This window comes from Leucopleurus acutus (genome assembly GCF_964270905.1).
Source record: "Leucopleurus acutus genome assembly, chromosome: 13".
NCBI lineage: Eukaryota > Metazoa > Chordata > Mammalia > Artiodactyla > Delphinidae > Leucopleurus > Leucopleurus acutus.
In genome coordinates, this window is record NC_139155.1 from 63,531,995 (window position 1) to 63,549,342 (window position 17,348).

The following is a 17,348-nucleotide window of genomic DNA, read 5'->3' on the forward strand; positions in this document are numbered from 1 at the left end:
CTGTCCTGCAGGCTGCTCTCTGCTGCACGCCATGAGCGTCTGCACCCCCAGCAAGCAAGGCTGTTAGGTGTTTCCCACCCATGTCTCTGCAGGAGCAGCTCCGGGAGCAGTGTGCAGACAGGAGACGACCCGAGGTCCTTTGGAGGCTCGGTGCTCAACCAGCTGGCACCTTGCGGGGAGCCTAGTCTGGGGTTAAGCTGAGCAGGCTGTGCACCTGGGCTGGGGCGGGTGTGCAGCCCCTCCCCGCCCTCCCTGGTCTCCTGTGTATTGGGGCTGCTTGGCCCTGCCCAGATGTGGCCACCCTCACACCAGCTTGTCTGGAGGCCCCTCGGGATCCGGGCAGGTGGGAAGCGCGTGACTGGACGGAGCTGAGTGAGGTGGGAAGGGCAAGGCGGCTGCTGTGTGGTGGGGCCGTGCCCACCAGGTAGAGGCCACCAGTCCCAAAAGGATCCACTCAGGGAAGCATCTGAGTGGGAGGCACAGCCACAGATGAGGAAGCAGGACAGACTCACGGTGGCTGAACTGGAAAATGAGTAGGCGCTCCTGGCCTTTCCCTCATCCCACCAGGAGGGCTCAGGAGCCACCTGCGTGCACGGCCAGCACCTGCCCTGGGAGCTCAGACTCGGAGCTGACAGGCAGGTTCATTCTCTGTGTCGTAGCCCGGCGCCCTGTGCACAGCGCCCGGACCTCGGGCCCCAGGGCCAGTGTTCAGTGCCTGCCCTTCACGGAGACGTGTGTGGCTCCTGCCTTAAAGCAGAGCTGCTTCCGTGGCACTGGGCAGACGGGGGTGGGGGTGGGGTGAATCTCGCAGCTGCCACAGGCCAGGATGTGTTCACAGGGGCCAGGAGCAGTTCTGAGGGTCCAGGGGCCGCCATGGGCATCATGGTGACAGTCACTGGTTCTGTTCAAATAGGCCAAGAATCCTCACCAACACTCTAATAACAAAGTGTGTCAGAAACGTACTGTCACAGCAGGTGGCCGCACGCGCCTGAAGACTGTTTTGCCCCAAACATCTGCATCTCCACAGTCCATAGGCTGGAATCCTAACCCCCAACATGATGGCAGTTGGAGGCAGGGCCTTTGGGGGGTGACTAGGTCATGAGGGTGGATCCCCAAGAATGGGATTAGTGCCAGAACCAGTATGTGGGCCCTTGCCTGACCCCGAATCCGCCTTGGTCTTAGACCTCCAGCCTCCAGAACTGAGCAGAGTCTCTGGTTGATAAGCTGCCCAACCTGTGGTATTTTGTTATAGCAGCAGGAAGAGGACAGGATGACAGGATGCCTGTATGTTTGTTGTTTGTCAAGACGTGCATGTTGAGAAGTTGAGTCCCTGGTCTTGTCCCGTTGCTGGGATGTTAATAATCAGCCCAGACTCGTCAGTCAGGAAGGCTGAGGGCCCACCGGGCTGTTTGTCTCTCTCCACGGGACAAGGCGGCACGGGGGCACCGCCCATCAGGTGCCTTCGGGTGGGCTCTCGGCGTGGCGGCCTCAGGGGAGTCATTCTTCGTGGGGGCACCGAGGGCTTGGCCAACGAGCCAGGCGGGCACCAAGAGCCGCCTTTGCCTAGCCCTGGTGTGTGGGAGACACAGACCCCACCTCCTGATGGAGGGCCTTAGAGTGTTTGTAGCCTTTACAAGGTGAGACCCCAGAACTGAGGATGCGCCTTGGAGGGAGAGAAATGGGTGAGAACCAGCTTCCGCGAGTCTCTCCTGAGACGTTAGAAGTAGACGTGAGGCTGTCGTTTTGTAAAATGTTTAGAAGAGTTTTTAATGAATTTGCAACCAGTGTTTAAGTGTTGGGGAAATTTTATTTTATTCATAAATTTTGATTTATGAACTGAGTTAGAATGTGACTATATAGGGAATTACCATTACACAACATACAATTTATCAATCTTGAGAATTTATTGAACAATTGACTTTTTTTTTTTTTTGGAAATTTCAAGCGGAGACCAAAATGGAGGGAAAAACCACAGCCCCGTGTAGCCAGCGCCCAGCTTCAGCATGAAGCAGCGGCCTCCAGGTATTAGGTGAGCTCTGGACCCCGGGGCCTGCAGCCACTTGCCAAAAAAGTGGGATAGCCCATTAGGTGGGCCTGGATGGACCCTTTCTGGATACACATCTCTCCTTGTGGGCAGGACGAACCAAGGCCACGGCCGCGCCCGCTGCAGCCTTGCCTTCCTGGCCGTGACCCCCAGCCCTCGATGGCTCTCTTACCGCCCTGGAGAAGTAAAGAGGGAGAAGGCGCTGTTTTGTGATTAGCAATAAATAACAGACCCGAGAGCTACGTCAACACACGGACGAGCTCAGACACGGGGCGTGGAGGGGGGAAGGGCAGCACCAAGGTGGGGTCCGGTCAGGAAGGGGTGAGCAGGCCCGGCTCCATCTTCACGGCGAGAGGACCTGCTTCACGACAGCTGCAGTCCACCCGGTGCGGCCGCCCTGCCCTTCGTAGTCGCCCCGTGGCCCTGCCACCCTGTCTGTCCTGGGGTCTGCAGCTCTGCCTCTTCCGAGTGTGGAGACAGGTCCCACCGTGTCCCACCTTGTCCCATCTCCCCAGGCTGTCCAGGCTGCCTTCCCCCCTCGTCTGCATCAGGTCCTGTGGACGAAGGGATGAATGTCTCACCCACCCCCTGCCGGGCTCACCTGGCCGTGTCCTGGTTTTGTGGACGTTGGGGTGCATCCCCATCCATCTGTCCCTCGTGGGTGGATGTGCTGCCGTGAGGCTTCACCCACCAGCCTGGTCATGCATGGTCCTGAGCAGGGCCAGCTGGACACGCCCCCAAGGGGTCTTGCCTCTACTCAGCCTGTCCTGAGCCCCTTGCCCTCCCCAGAGCACAGCTGCCCCAGCCAATCCTGGTGGGCATCCCTGTCCCTCCCTGGGGGACATGTGGTCCTTTAGAGCAGAAACTGTCTCAGCGAACACTGTGGGGCAGGCACGAGACGTACCTGGAAGTGTCGCTCTGGCCCCTGCCTCTCCCCACCCTGGGCCTGGCCCCCGGAGGGTCAGAACCCCACAAACAGAGGGAGAGACGCTGGGCAGGCCAGGAGGGGCCGGCAAGAGCCCAGCTCCTGGGGTTGAATGTCGGGGGTCGGTGGTCAGCACAGGCTCTGACTGTGAAGCCTCAGTGACTTTCCTGGTGGTTTCAGAGGAGCAACAGGGGTCAGTGAAAAAGATCCCACCATCGCCTGCCTTGCAGGTCCGTTCTGCTCCAGAGCCAATGGGACTGGCCGGGCTCTGGTGCTGGCAGGGGCTCTCTCCCGGGTCCTGACCCCACACCCAGGCTGGAGCCCAGGGCTGGATGGCCTGCCTCATGGCAAGTCTGGCTCCCTGGGCACCAGGGGGCTTGTGGAGGGGGCTGGGTGGACCCGGCCTCGTGGACACGTAGCCAGGAGAGTGGCTCCCGTGGGATGGGTGCTCGCCCACCCAGTTGCCACCCAGCTGCGTGCCAGGCAGGCTGAGGGGCTCAGAACACTGCGGCCGCACTGTGAGCTGCTCCAGACCCTGTGACACCTGCCCTGAAGATTCCTGTGCACTGCAGGGGGCCGGCCTCCACCCACCCCGTGTGACAACCGACAGTGTCGCCAAATGCTGCCCAAGCTCCTGGGGACAAAACTACCGTGTGAAAAACTGCTGGTTTAGAGACAGGTGAGGACTTGATCAATTTGAGATGAACAGCATATTTTTTTGCAGACTGTGGCTAATCCAGCGGTTTTTAATTGTTAAATATACATTAAAAATCATTGCCATTTTAACCATTTTTAAGTGCACAGCTCAGTGGCATCAAGTACACTCACACTGTCCTGCAGCTGTCACCACTGTCACCTTCAGAACTTTTCATCTTCCCAAACTAACACTCTGTCCCCATCAAACACTAACTCCCCCTCCTCCCACCCCTGACCAGCCCCTGGCCCCCACCATCTACTTTCTGTCTCTGAATCTGACAAGCCCAGGGACCTCATGTAGGGGGAACCACACAGGATTTGTCCTTCTGTGCCTGGCTCATTTCAACAAGCATCACATCAAGGGTCATCCACGTTGTAGTGTCAGAATGTCCTTCCTTTTTATTCCCCGGTGTGGACAGATCATATCTTTTTATCCATTTTTCAATTAATCAGTTCTATCCATTGATCAGCTATTGATAGGTGGGCTGTTTCCACCTCTCGGCTGCTGTGACTTGAGCTGCCCTGAGCATGAGTGGACAAGTGCAGGTTCAAGTCTCTGTTCTCAGTTCTCTTGGGTCCACTCCCTGGAGTGGAATTGCTCCGTCATATGGTAATGCTATGTTTCACTTTTTGTGAAAACTCTAGTTTCCCACGGCATCTGCATCAGTTTACATTCCCACCAGCAGTGCACGGGTTCCAATTTCTCCCCATCCCCACCAGCATTTGTTATTTTCTGTTTGTTTTGTATTGATAATATCCATCCATCCTAATGGGTGTGAAGTGATCTCTTGCTGTGGTTTAATCCAGGTTTTACATTCATCATCAAGTTATTTTCTGGGTGTACACATGATAGGATCTCTGTCTTCTGGGAACTTAATTCCCTGGGGTGAGACACATGCATGGAAGCAGCTGACCACTGGAGGGACCCAGCCACAGAGAGCAGGGCTGGGCCGGCTTCCGGGAGCGAATCGGCCGGGTCAGCATGAGGAAGAGGCTGTCCTGGCCCACCTGAGACCAGGCCCCTTCCTGGCAGCAACGGTGTCGGGCTGCCTGATGCCTGGGGGCTCCCGCCTGCAGCCTGCCCATGAGAGGGCGGGATTGGCCCCCGTGGCCTTGGGCTCAGGAAAGCAGGTGATAGCAGGACAGTGACAGTGGCAGGTGAAGCCCAGGCATCTCTGGGGCCAGCCCTGCAGCACTTTGTGGGCACGACTCGGTGTCCAGCTCTCCTGAAAGGGGTGCTGACTGCGTCCTGGGCCCCATCTCTAAATGGACCCTCCCAGCCAGCCACCCAAAGGGAGGGAGGGCTTGATCATCAGAGCCAATGAGGTGAAATGTGCCTGGGACACCCCAGCCCACAGAAGGGGAAGCAGAGCCGCCACCCGCCTCCTCGGGGCGCTGGGTCAGCTCTCCGCTAGCGCTGTCTGGTGAGGGAATACAGCAGCAGGCACGCGTGGGGAGTGGCCTCTCCTCGGCCACCCCCGGGGACAGTGACTTTGCCCTAAATGGCCAGAGGCTTCTCGCTGGCATAAGCCAGCAGCGGGGTGGTGGGTGGGTGAGTGCCCGCCTCCTGGCTCAGCGGCAGCCCAGTCCCCACCTCACAGGCTCTCCCAGGAGAAGGGCCCGGCCAGAGAGCTTCCAGACGGGCCAGCTGCGTCTTAAGGAAGCTGCCTGTTTTCTTAGCCCCTTTAAGATTTCACTCACTGTTACCAGAAGGGTGACAGTTTGCACAGACGCGGCTGCTTCCATATTTTGCTTCAGCCTCACAGCCACGCCCAGGGGCTCGGAGTCCCCAGCACAACGTTGGAGGGGAGGAGGTGGTGGCCTCGCGCCCGACCCGGCTGTGTGGGGCTCCTGCAGCCCTGAGCCCCACCTGCTGGCCTCAAAGGAAGCGGCGGCCGGTTGGCCCTCGGGCTTTGGCCCTCAGGCACACGGGGGTCCCAGAGCACTAAGGCATGTGGGAAGGGCTTGTGTTCTGGGTAGCAACCCAGTCTACCAGGCGGCCCCTGCCATGGAGAACCTGCCTGCCCTTGGGGACGACCCCCCTGCTGGGGGAAGGTCCAAGTGCAGCCGGGGCCTTGGAGAGACCCCAAGCGCTGTCCTCTCCCTGCACAAGGCCTCCATTGGCCTGGCTGCCATCACCACCTTCATTGGGTGATGAGGTCACAAAAGGTCCTGGGAAAGAACCTAGAAAATGCATCCTGGGATAAAGGTTGGGCTCCGAGATGGGAAAAAGGGGAGAGGAACTGAGGTTAGGACAACCAAGAGGAGCCAGGAGGAGGCTGGGAAGACAGGAGTGCTGGGAGGGGCATTGTCCTGGAGGGGCCAGTGTTGGGGGAGGGGCTGCGGAGGATGGGGGTCTCCTGGGGGTGGGGTGGGGGCTGGCTGTCTTCGGGGCAAGAGGGTAGCCCCCAGAGCTGCACGGGCCCTACCCTGTGGACACACACACACGTGGCTGAGAAAACGAGCCTTTCCTCAGGTCCGGCCCCGTCCACCGGAGGTGCAGGCTCCCGCTGACGCCACCAAGGAAGACTGAGCCTTTGGATGTCCGAGATGGCATCTCCGGGTCACTGGCATGGAGGTCTTCGCCGCAGGAGCGCCCAGCTGTGCCCCAGCCCAGGGGGCGCCGTGGTGGGGCTGGGAGGAGCGGGTTAGGTGTGTGCTCCGTGCAGTCGAGAGCTGATAAAGGATGTCAGCGTTCCTCTTTATAATTAAGAAGATAATTTAATCGCTGCTATTAAGATCTCAGCTCCTCCCGAAGTGGGCTGCTTTCAACAAAATACCTTTGGTTCTGCTGTTTCCCACACACAGCCCTGGCAGCAGTTAAGTGGAGATGCCGAGATTCCGAAGTTTCATCTCGTGAACCCATCTGGTTTGAAGTAGTACAACAAGCAGGAAAGGGAATTGAATCAAAGGCACAATTTGAGTTTTTCTAAATACAGAAAACGTGTGAGGTAGACCAGGAAACACCCCCATCGTCCCCTCCCAGGGCTGGGCCATGTCCCCGGCCTGTTCCCAGCTGGGCCTGTGTCAGGACGCAGAAGCTGCTTCCATATTGCGGAAGGCACATGGGGACAGGCCTGTGCGGAGGTTCTGCCCGGAAACCCGCAGAACCGAAGGGCCTCACTGGGCCCACATGGAGGAGGAGGGGGCCCCCCCGTCACAGTAGGGAAACCAAGGTCTGGGCCTGTGGAACCAGGCTCGCCCCCTTTGCACCCAGCTGCAGCTGGGCCACACTCCTGCCTCCACAGGAATCATCCTTTTGGTCCTAGAAGAAGCTCCCGGCCCCCACCTCCCTCTGGCCGCCTGCACGTGGCTTTGATCTGCAGCAGCACCTGGAGGGCAGTGCGTCACGCTCCCCCTCCCCCACCCCCATCCTTGGCCCACATACCCTCTGGACCTCCCCAGCCCCAGGGAAGGGGCTGCAGCCCCACAACTGCCAGGGCCCTTCCCTCCTCAACTCAGGCCTGAGGACCACCGAACAGACCACCTGCGTCCCACGGCTGGCAATGCAGTGCAGGGGGTCAGTCTGAGCATCTTCACACCAGCGGGGGCAGTTCTGTGGGGTCACAGGGCTCCAGAGCAGGGGCTCTGGGGACTCAGGTGAAGGGGTGCAACCGCCGGGCTTGCGGGGTGCCTGGCACCGGGCGAGTCTCCAGAACTGCCAGCCATTTGCGCCAGGGGCATGGGGAGGGCAGGCAGTTCCCGAGCCTCCCTGGGAGCTGGGCCCTTTACATCCCAGACACAGGCTGTGGGACTGAGGAAGGCGGCAGCCAGCCCCGGGAGCCGCCTGCTGCTGGGCATTGTCACCCCACACCCCAGGGTCCTTGGGCTCCTGAGACCCCTGATGTGGGGCCTGAAGGCCCCACCCTCCTCCACTTGCTGCCGACTTTCCCTCTTTTACACAGTGGACGTTGTTGTTGTTTGAAGAGCTTCGGGATTGAAGAATCCAGAGCCCCTGGACCAGAGCTCTGAGGTCCCTCCTGGTCCTAGCTCTCGTCCTCGCTGCTCTGGCAGCCAGAACCTGGGGACAGGCAAGAGGGGTGGAACATGGCCTCTGAGCCGACAGGGAAACGCAAGGAAGATGCCTGTGGGGGCATCCAACAGCTGAGGGTGAGCCCCCGAGGAGGAGGGGCGAACAGGACCCCAGCCACACACAGAGAAGGGTCGGGGTGTGGGAGGAGGGGCTGGAAGAGGGAAGACGATTGACGGTCCCAGGGAGGATGCCTGCAGCTGAGGGTGCTCACCAAGCACTTGGGTCAGGATCAGCGACTGAGAGAGGCCCGAGCGCCCTTCTGAAACACAAAGCCCACAGCAGAGACTGGGTGCCCCAAGCCAACCCTTCCCTCTGACCCCCAGGATGAAAGGCAGGGTGATGGTGGTCTGTGGGGGTGATGGGCAGCACAGCACCCACTAGAGAACAAACAAGCACCCTTCACCGGAGACTGGACACTGGTCTGACATAGAGAACCCTGACCGATGCATTGTGGCCGGCTGGGCACCCGGCTCACGACCCCTGTATGACAAGTTCTTAGCCAGGCCAACTTACCTGTGGGGGCAGCGGAGAGAGAACCCGCCTCTGGGGGCCGTTCCCCAGGGCAGGCGACCATCTGCAGGGTCTAGCCCACAGGCCGCCAGGCTCTCAAATGCAGCCGGCAGGGAGCCCGACGTTGACCTTTATTCTGTCCCGTTCATCAGCGCGTGCACGACCCCGCATCAGACAGCAGCAGGGCTCTCCCTCTCCAGTGGGTGGTGATCTTGGGAGGGGCCACGCTCCGCTGAGTCCTCTCACCTGCAAACGCCAGGTGCCAGCGTTGGTTCAGGGGAAGCATCTCCTCACTTTAGCTTTGAACAAAACCAAAAAAGAGATTTCTCCACCCATGGTTTTCCCCCAGTCTGGATGGTGAAAGTGTGCAGTGGGGAGAGGGAGGCCTGAGAACCACAGTGGTCCCGAAGGGGTGGCCGGTGCCCACAGGGAAAACTAGTGCAACAGGGCAAACCACTGCCCATCACTCCTGCAGGCCTCCCAGGACAAGGGGGTGCTGGGTGCATTTGTGGCCCCCAAGCAGGGGAGCCCAGTGGCACAGCTGGCTCACCCAGAGGGAGATGTGCAGTGGGGAGTAGATGGTGTCCATCAGTGGTGGTGTCCAGGGCTGCCCTCAGGAGTGCATTCCTGAAGCTCTGTCCACAGAGCCTGCTGGCCACTCAGGCAGTGCTGCAAGTCTTCATGCCCGGGCACCAGGTGCCCCATGAGGCTCTGGAGGGCCCTGGCTCCAGAGCTCACCCTTCAGCAGCCTTGGTCACCACCTCCCTTCCTAGACCTGCCTCAAGGGAACAGTTCCTGTCGTCCAATTGCTAAGCTCTAGGTCACTTCCGCCTCCAGGACCAACACATCCGGGAAAAAAGTCCAGCGCAGGGCAGGCGTCAGGAAATGCCTGGCTGTGTCCTTGGAGATGTGGTGCCTCCTGGCAGCGATCGACACAAATACACTGGGTCAGGCACAGAAGGGGGACAAAACCTCGGCCACTTGCATTTCCCGTCCGTCTCGTGTCCAAGTCGGCAGCCTTGACGCTGACAGGCTGTCAGCTCTTCCTGCCTGGACTCAGGAAGGGAGGGATCAAAGGGTTCCTCTGGCCCCATCCCTGTTGTTGAGCTAATAGGTCCCTCACCACCTGGCCTGGGAAAAACGCTTCACAGGCAGGTTTCAAGATGACTCATGACCACTGTCATTGTGGCCCCGTCCAGGTCATTCCGTGGGGACACTCACAGCAAATAAAGTCAATAAACAGGGGAAAACGCAGGCCTGAGCCAGGGCCAGCCAGGGAAATGCTACAAGAGCAGAACTACCTGTTTTTGTCTTTCCGATAAGAGTCAGGGCTTCTCCCCTTCCTAGCCCCCAACGGACAGTGTCCTGTCCTGCACGACCAAGACCGTTATACCAGCTTCCGTGGAAAAACACACAGGACAGGCACCGGCCTGAAAACAGGCCAGGGGTGCGGGCCCAAGTCCTAGAAAAGGGACAACCGCCAAGTGAGGAATTTAACAAGGCCGGATGCACACCTGGGGCCACAAGGTGGCAGTGGGGGAGGGGCGCTCTGGCCGGGCTGGGAGGGGCGGGGAGAGGACGCAGGGAGGCGTGGCCGGGAGGGGGCTGGGAGGAGGGGCTCGGAGCGTACCTCAGGGACCCCCCGCCCCGCCCAGGACCCGGCTGCAGGGAGACCCCGAGTCCCCGAGTCAGCCCGGACTCGCTCTCCCCGAGACACCCCGCGCGATGTGACTGGACGCAAAGAAATGGACACTCAGGCAGCTTCCAAAAGAGGCGAAACCGTTTATCAAGGCGGCGCCGGCGCGGTATCTACAGTTATCTACAAATATCTACAAGTATCTACACCGCCTGCAGACGGGTTCTCGGGTCGTCTACACTGCAACTGCCAGCCGGGCCGGGGGACGTCGCGGTCTCGCGGAGAACAATAAATATCACTTCCTTCCGGCGCGAACCGCGCACTTTGGCACTGGCTGTGCGGACCCGGGGCCCTCGAGGCCGAGGAGGGACCCGCGGTGGCCCTGGGGCCAGGGAACCAGGTCCTTGGACAGCTCTGGGGCTGGCGGATGGAGCCCCACGGCTTGGAGGCCCGGGAAGGGGGCCTGCGGTGGCCCCGGGCTGGGTGGACCGGACCCCCAGGCGGACGCCCACATTATCTGGGGCAGTAGTCGTAAGAGCCGGGCGGCGCGGCCCCGGCCGATGAGTACATGCTGGCGGCAGCCGCAGCAGCGGCGGCGGCGGCGGCGGCTGCGGGGCTCACGGCGGGGTGGTGGTGCGGGTGCGCGTGCGCGTGCGCGTGGAACCCGTGGCCGCGCAGGCCCGGCAGCGGGTAGGGCGCTGGCCGGCTCTTGGCCCCGAGGTAGTGGTCGTAGGCGGTGGCCGGGTACTTGTAGGGGTGGTGGTGCAGCGGCTCCGACGCGCCGGGTGCCTCCAGGCGCAGCTCGGGGTGCGGGGGGCTGGGCCGGCCTCCAGGCGCGCCGGGCAGCGGGACGCCGGACCCGGGCAGCGCGGGGCTCAGCACCCGCGCCAGCAGCTGCGGCGGGTGCGCCGGGTCCCCGAGCACGGCCGGGCCGCCCGCGTCGCGCTCGAATTCTCGCCGGGCCTCGGCCGCGTCTGCAGGGAGGGCCGAGGGCTGAGTCGCGGAGAGGCCCGCGAGAACGCGCCTGCCCCCGCTCCGCGCCCCTGCCCAGCCCCGGGCCCTCCCCGGGGGCCCGCGCCCTCCACTGGGACGGCGGGCGGGGCGGGCAGGCGCAGCCGTCGGGCCGGGCGGGCGAGTGCGCGCTTGCCTGCCGCCGCGGCCGTTGTGCAACCGGCGCGCGAAGGCCGCGAGCGCCCCTGCGGCGCGGGCGAGGCCGGGCGCTGCCGTCTGCCCAGATCCCACGACCCCGGCCCTACCTTTCTCAGCGCCGTTGGGCTGTGTGGGTGAGGCCACGGGGTTCCGCGAGCGCGCAAAGGCGCTCATGAGCGGCAGTGCGCCGGGCCGATGGTTTCGGGGCCTGCGGGAGGGAGATGGGCAGCGTGTCAGGGGGCGCCCGGCCAGGCGCCCGCGCGCTCGCTCGCCGTCTCCTCGGGGGACACTCACCAGTCCTCGGGGTCGCAGTCTCGAAAACCTTTGGCGAAAGGGTTACTGGCGATCTTGAGCTGGGTAATCTGCAGGAAAGCGGGCACTGAACACCCGGCTCCAGCCCCTGTTCTTGGGGCCACCGGACCTCGGTGGAGCGGAGGGGAGCGTTAGGAGAGCCCTCCCCCACTCAGTAAAGGCCCCTCTACTCTCCGCTGACCAGAAATGCCTGGCTCACAACTGCTCTCTCCCCCGCAGGGGTTGTGCCTCTCTCCTGGGGCAGGGGTGCTGGGGAGACCCCTTTCTCGCTAAAGAACCTGTCTTTTCCGTCCCAAGTGATTAGGATAGAGACCCTGCTCCCCGGCTGGGATGGGAATGTAGTCACTTCCACCCCCCACCCCGCTGTGGTCCAGAGTGGAGGAGCACCCTAGGAATCTGGGTAAACTGCGCATCAGGCCCCTGATGGGGAGTTTCCGGAATGGTTTGGAAAACAAACTTTCAGGCCACAGTGACAGTTCCCCCTTGAGAGGTCAACCTGATAGGAGGCTGATCCGCCTGCAGCAGAGGGGAGGGGGCGGCCTGAGGCTCTGGGGGTGGGGCTCCATCGAGTGGGGTTTCCAGGAATGGAACCTTCTGTCCCCCAGGCAGCAACTGAAAATTGCACCCCTGCCCAGAAGTGTTGACCGGGCCACCCAGGGCCTCACCCGGTGGTTCTGGTAGGCAGTGACCGCAGTGAAGCGTGTCTCCTCAAACACAAAGGTTTTGAAGTTCTCCTCGGCGTATTTCTCGCTGTCTTTGCGCGGGTCCACATAGACCACGTGGAAGCGTGGCTGGTATCTGTGCATGGAGTTGAGAATAATCTGGAAGAAAGGTGGTGAGGGCCGAGCTAGGAAACCAGCCAAGGTCCGGACGGGCAGTGAGCTTCCAGACAACTCGGCAGAACCCTGAGCTCCCAAAAGGAGGCTGGGCCGTGGGGCATCACTGCCTGGATTCCAAAGGCTGCTGCCCTCACCCCCCACCCCTCACGGCCCCATCCTTTCCAGTTAAAAAGCCTCCAGCAAAACACAAGGAGTGGGGAGAGGGAAGCAGTGTGACCCACCAGTCCCCGAGCCCCTGACCGGAGGGCTAGCTCTCCTCGGCCTGTCCCTCATCCACACCCAAGCTGCCCAAGCTCTGCCTCTGGCTCCAGTCAGCAGGGACTCCCGAGGGCCTGCTGGGGGACAGGGCGGTAGCCTGGGGGGGTCGCTCACATGGCCATTGTCGTCCAGCAGGTTGTTAGTCAGCTTGAGCTTGTCGAAGGAGACGATTTGCTTCATCCACTGTGCCCCCTTGGCCGGTGAGTCGGGGTGGTAGTGTACGCGGCCGGGCGTGGCGGGGTCTGCCTTCCCGGCCACCAGCCAGGATGAGCTGTGGAAGGCGTACCTGGGACGCCGGGGCAGGGGCCACAGCATGCTGGGGTGAGGGCCTTGCCGAGGGAACCCCGAAGGTGCCTCTGATGAGGTTCCCACAGGTGAACGGGGAGCTTTTCCAGGGGCAATGTGAGGAAAGAGAAAACTCCCCGTCCTGATACACAAGTGGCAGGAAGCGACCAGAGGGAGGAAGCCGGGCCCTGGCGCCACATTTCGCTGCACGCGGGTCGCTGCTCTGGGCCTCCTGTGTCGCCGGCGCGGCGGGAGCCCAGATTGGGCCACGCCGGCGGCCTAGGGCGCAGGGCGGACCAGGTTCTCTTTATTAATTGCTGTTAATTGTCCGGGCGGCCAGGCCCGCCCTGCATAATCTCTCCTGGCCACCCCACCTTTCCTGCCAGCTCTGGGGCCCAGCGTTCCCGGGGGGTGGGGGAAGGGACGGGGTGCCGGCACTCACCTCTCGGGAGAGGGGGACACGGAAAAGGCAGGGGCTGTGTGCGAGGGGCCAGACGGTGGGGGCCCAGCCTGCATGACCCCCTGAGGGCCACTCCCCAGAACTGCTGGGGATGGGGCGTGTGGGTCTGGGGTCTGGCAGGAGTGGGGAGGGGGCACCGGTCACTACTGTCCTGGGCCACCCACCCTCACCAGCCTGGCCAGGCAGGGACCCACCGCCCTCCAGGCCCGGCTGGGCGCTCACCGGTAGCGCTTGTCGTCCACGGGCACAAAGTCCATGAGGAGCATGTAGTCGGCCATGGGGTCCATGCCGAAGAGCTTCACTTGGAAGGTGGGGAACATGCGCCTGGGGGCGGTGGGACCTCGGTCACCTCAGGTGGGGGAGGGCAGGGCGACCCGCCTCCACCAGCCCAGGACATGGCCTCCCCGCCCGGCCGGCCGCTGTGCTGGGTGGGGAGGCCCCTCATCGCATCTCCCCTCACTCATCTGCTTGACTAACCCGACCAAGCCCCTGCCCAGCCGAGGGCGAGTGGACCGCAGGACAGCCCCCTGCCCCCTTTTTAGAAACACAGCAATGGCGAACTCAGTACTCGAGCCAAGCCTCCACTCTTGAACATAGGCCTTTGGCTTCTTCCGCCAACTCTGCCCATGTAGACCCAGCCTAGCAACTGCCGATCCAGCCGTCCCATCCCGAGCTAGCCTCAGCCGGCAGTAGCACCGGCCCCCGGGATCCTCCGCCCTCGGGCAGGCCTCCCCTGCTCGATCTCATCAACCGCCCTAAGCTCCCGGCTCAAACAAAGTGAAAGCGAGGCAGCCCGTGTGATTCTGAGGAGTCCCAGTCGCCCTTTTGGCTGGATCTGCGGCTGCTCCCCAGTCCCTCCAGTAAGGCCGAGCCTTGGAGTCCACAGTCCCGACTCTGAGGCCCTGCCTCCCACCCAATGCTGGAGTCTCCCCACCTTCCTCGGGGACACACGCAAGTTCCCAAGACGCAGCTACTCAGGGCTGACTTGGCTTGTGTCCTTGGGGTCCCCTAACTCTCCCCTCCCCGGGCTCCGACTCGGTGACTGACCCGGGCTCTGGAAAGGACATTCTGTGGCTCGTACCCTGGGCACTGGCCATGGGCCGGCCTTGCCCTGAGTGTGGGCCGCTGGGCCCTGGAGGACAGCATGAGGCCCCCACCTGCTGGTCCTGCAGCTTCCCCTCACAGGCAACTCCTTGCGGGCGGTGGGCAGAAAACAGATGCCAGCCCTCCTGGACAAGCCTGCCACGCCTGCCCTCGCCTCTGCAGGCCGGAGAGGGCTTTAGAATGCTGGCTTCTGGGGCGAGCCTGGCCCCGCCGAGGCCCTTGCTGGGCTGGACTGGGCCGGAGGCTGGGGCACAGTCCTCATGGGGTGGCGGGGGGAGGCCAAGTGCCCAGGCCAGCGGGAGAGCCTGGAGAAGACCCCTGATCTGGAGCTGGGCACAGGCCCCAGGCTCCCAGGGCGGACGCCGCGGCACGGAAAGAGAAACCACGAGCAGGCTCTGCAAACAGGCCCTGAGCTCCCGTTGGCTGTGTGGACCCAGAGCTGGTGTCTCCTGTGTACACTAGACACAGACCGGCACCCGCCTTTGTCTGCCGGTCAAATTGGTTGCATCGCAAAACTTGTTCCCCTTCTCTCTGGGCCCTTAAAACAAACACAGGCCAATTGAAGGCGGCGGCCGCAGCAGCAGAGCCAGGCCCCACCATCGCCCGAGACGTAGGCCTGAGAAGACTGGATAGCAATCTCCCCTGAAACACAGCACAGTTTTGAAGGGTCTTAACTCTCTCCTACAACGTTCCAGACCATTGCCCCATGGCCGGGCTGCGCCTCTATTTAGCCCGGATGGACTGAACTAGGGAACCAAAGAAGGCAGTTTCCTCTGAAAAGTTGGGATCCACTGGGATCTGCCAGTTGGTGAGGCCCCTGGGAGGGCCCGGCGAGCTGAGCCGGCCCCTGCTTCAGGCGCCGGCGTCCTGGGGCTGAGGGTGCACCCGGGCGGCCGCGCTCCTCCGCCGGCCCCTCCGCCCGCGCGCCAGGCGGCTGTCGCCGGAGCCGGGACCCGGGAGCGAAGGAGCCGGCCGCGCCCCCACCCCGCTTGCCGGCCCCGCTCGCGTGCGTCGGACCGAGGCGCGCCGCTAGGGAGGGGCGCCCTGACCTGCCGGCCTTGGTGACGATCATCTCGGTGCCCAGCTGGTTGAACTCGTCCCACAGTGCCTTCATCTCCAGCTGCACGCTCACGCTGGCCACCTTCGCGTTCTTCTTCACCGGCGCCTTGGCGGCGGCCGCGCAGCTGGCCCCGGGGCCCTCAGGCTCGGCAGCGGCGCTGGTGGCGGCCCCGGCGGCCGACGCGAACGGGTAGGCGTGCGGCGGGCCCGGGGCGCCGGGGGCGGCGGCGGCGCACGGCTCGTAGCGCGGCGGCGGGGGCTCGCGCGGGCCGTACGGGTCGGCGCCCGGCGACGCGGCGCCCGGGAAGCCCCCCGCCGCCCCCAGGCCGCTCAGGCTGCTGGCCGTGAAGGCTGCAACGTCGCAAAAGTGCGAGAGCTGCGTGAGCCACGGGCTGGACACCGCGGAGATCATGACCCGCGGGCCGCGCCGCCCCGCCGAGGTGAGCGCTGCCCCGCGCCCCGGGCCGAGTGGCGGGCGCGCGCTGCGCTGCGCCCCGGGCCGCGCCGCCCCACGCCGCCGCCCGCGGAGCCGCCCCGCCCCGCCCCGCCCCGCGCCGCGCCCCCGCCCCCGCCGAGACAATGGCCTCCCCCAGCCCCCTCCCCGCCCCCGCCTCCTCCCGGCCCCCCGACCGCCCGGACCGGCTCCCCCAAGCGAGCGCCCGCCGGCCGCCCCTCGCTCTGCCGCCCTCCCGCGTTGCACTTCTCTCTCCGGGCTCTTTGCAATTTGTTATTTCCTTACCTTTGTCTTCCTCGTTCAAGTCTCCCCTCCGCATCCTCTTTCCTCCTTCCACTATCTCTCTCGAGTCTCCTTATTTCTGCTTTATTTTCTGCCTCTTCCTCTTTTTCCTGCTAGCCCCTCAGCGCTTTGTCTTTCTTTTCAGTCTGCCTGTCCCCCTCCTTTCTGCGTGCGTCTCTCTGTTATTCATGGCTTTTAACTCTTTTTTTTTTTGAATAAAAACTGAACTCTTTTTCTTTTTTTATGACTCAACTTTCTTTCGTAAAATTTCCTCCACTTTCTTCTCTTTCGTTCTTGCCCTCTTCATTTCCTTTTCATCTTTCTTCTTTTGGGTTTTCTGTTTTCTCTCCTTTTCTCAATTTCTTTTTCTCCCGCTGCCCCCCGCCTTTTCCGTGTCCCCTGACAATCTCACGCTCCTCTCCTTTCCTCCCGCCTCTCTGAGCTCACGGCCCCTCTGCCACCGCCTTTCTCTGGTCCTTCTTTCCTGTCCTCCCAGCCTCCCCTCGCCGTCTTCTGCTCCTGTGTCTAGCTGCGTGCGGGTCTCTGCAGCGGGGTCCCCAGGCTGGAGGGTCCCCAGGCTGGACGGGGGCACAGAATTTGGGCAGGATGCCCCCCTTTCTCTCCACCCTAGAGTCCAAGCTAGAAGCCTGGAACTCACCCCGCCAGAGCTCCCTCCACCCGCTCTTTCCCCGGATCCTGCCAACCCTCTTTGCTTGGGCCCCACGGCAGCAGGGGCAGGGGATCTGGCGGGCGGGTCCGTGTAGACGTAGCAGGAGGCTCACCTTCCATGTCCCTGGTGACGGTGCTGAAGTGCATCCCGGCCGGGGATCCCAGCAGCCTGCGAAGCTTCGCCGGGTCGGAGAACCCGGGTTCCAGGCGAGCGGTGTGCTCTGCGGCCTCTGCTGCAACCAGAGAGGCAATGCTGAACGCGCTGGCCCGGGGAGACAGCGGGCTCCGTGCGTCCATAGGCGCCCGGCGGCCTGACCGGCACCGCCTCCGACTGCGTGCACCCGGCCCCACCGAGGCCGGCCCAGCCCTCGGGCCCCGGGGGCGGGGGCCTGCGGTGCCACTCACAGCCGCCGGCCCTGGGCCCAGGGGATTATGGTGTCACGGCCCCCCACTCTGGGCCGGTGGCAGCCGAGGGGCCCTGATGGGTTGAGAGCCCTGGGGATGTGGGCCCTCCTGCTTTTCAAGGTCCGGGCCCCTTGCCTCTGCTCCCAGGAGCCTCCATGACCAGCACCCCTTGGACATCCCGCTGCTCCCCGAGGCCTGGGTTCCCTCTGTACAGCGAAGCCATCAGCT

General features: G+C 63.0%; 1 protein-coding gene across 1 annotated transcript; it reads right to left on the reverse strand.

Annotated features, from left to right (window-relative positions):
• Window positions 1–10,011: 10,011 nt before the first annotated feature.
• TBX1 (T-box transcription factor 1) lies at window positions 10,012–17,105 on the reverse strand. Its single transcript, XM_082853333.1, has 8 exons — window positions 16,829–17,105; window positions 15,301–15,661; window positions 13,370–13,471; window positions 12,517–12,688; window positions 11,971–12,126; window positions 11,288–11,355; window positions 11,101–11,201; window positions 10,012–10,818 (listed from the first exon to the last, which is right to left on the reverse strand). Exons 1-8 carry the CDS (start codon window positions 17,010–17,012, stop codon window positions 10,358–10,360), a joined length of 1,605 nt encoding a protein of 534 aa, XP_082709459.1. The 5' UTR covers window positions 17,013–17,105; the 3' UTR covers window positions 10,012–10,357.
• Between the last annotated feature and the right edge of the window lie 243 nt (window positions 17,106–17,348).

Bases quoted from the DNA above. Each gene is read 5' to 3' on its own strand.
- TBX1 (XM_082853333.1), bottom strand. From the start codon at position 17,012: ATGGACGCACGGAGCCCGCTGTCTCCCCGGGCCAGCGCGTTCAGCATT. The intron at 15,662-16,828 runs GTGAGCCTCCTG...GCGACGTTGCAG, and splicing joins CGTCACCAGGGACATGGAAG to CCTTCACGGCCAGCAGCCTG. The intron at 11,356-11,970 runs GTGAGGCCCTGG...GCTTTCCTGCAG, and splicing joins CTGCCTACCAGAACCACCGG to ATTACCCAGCTCAAGATCGC.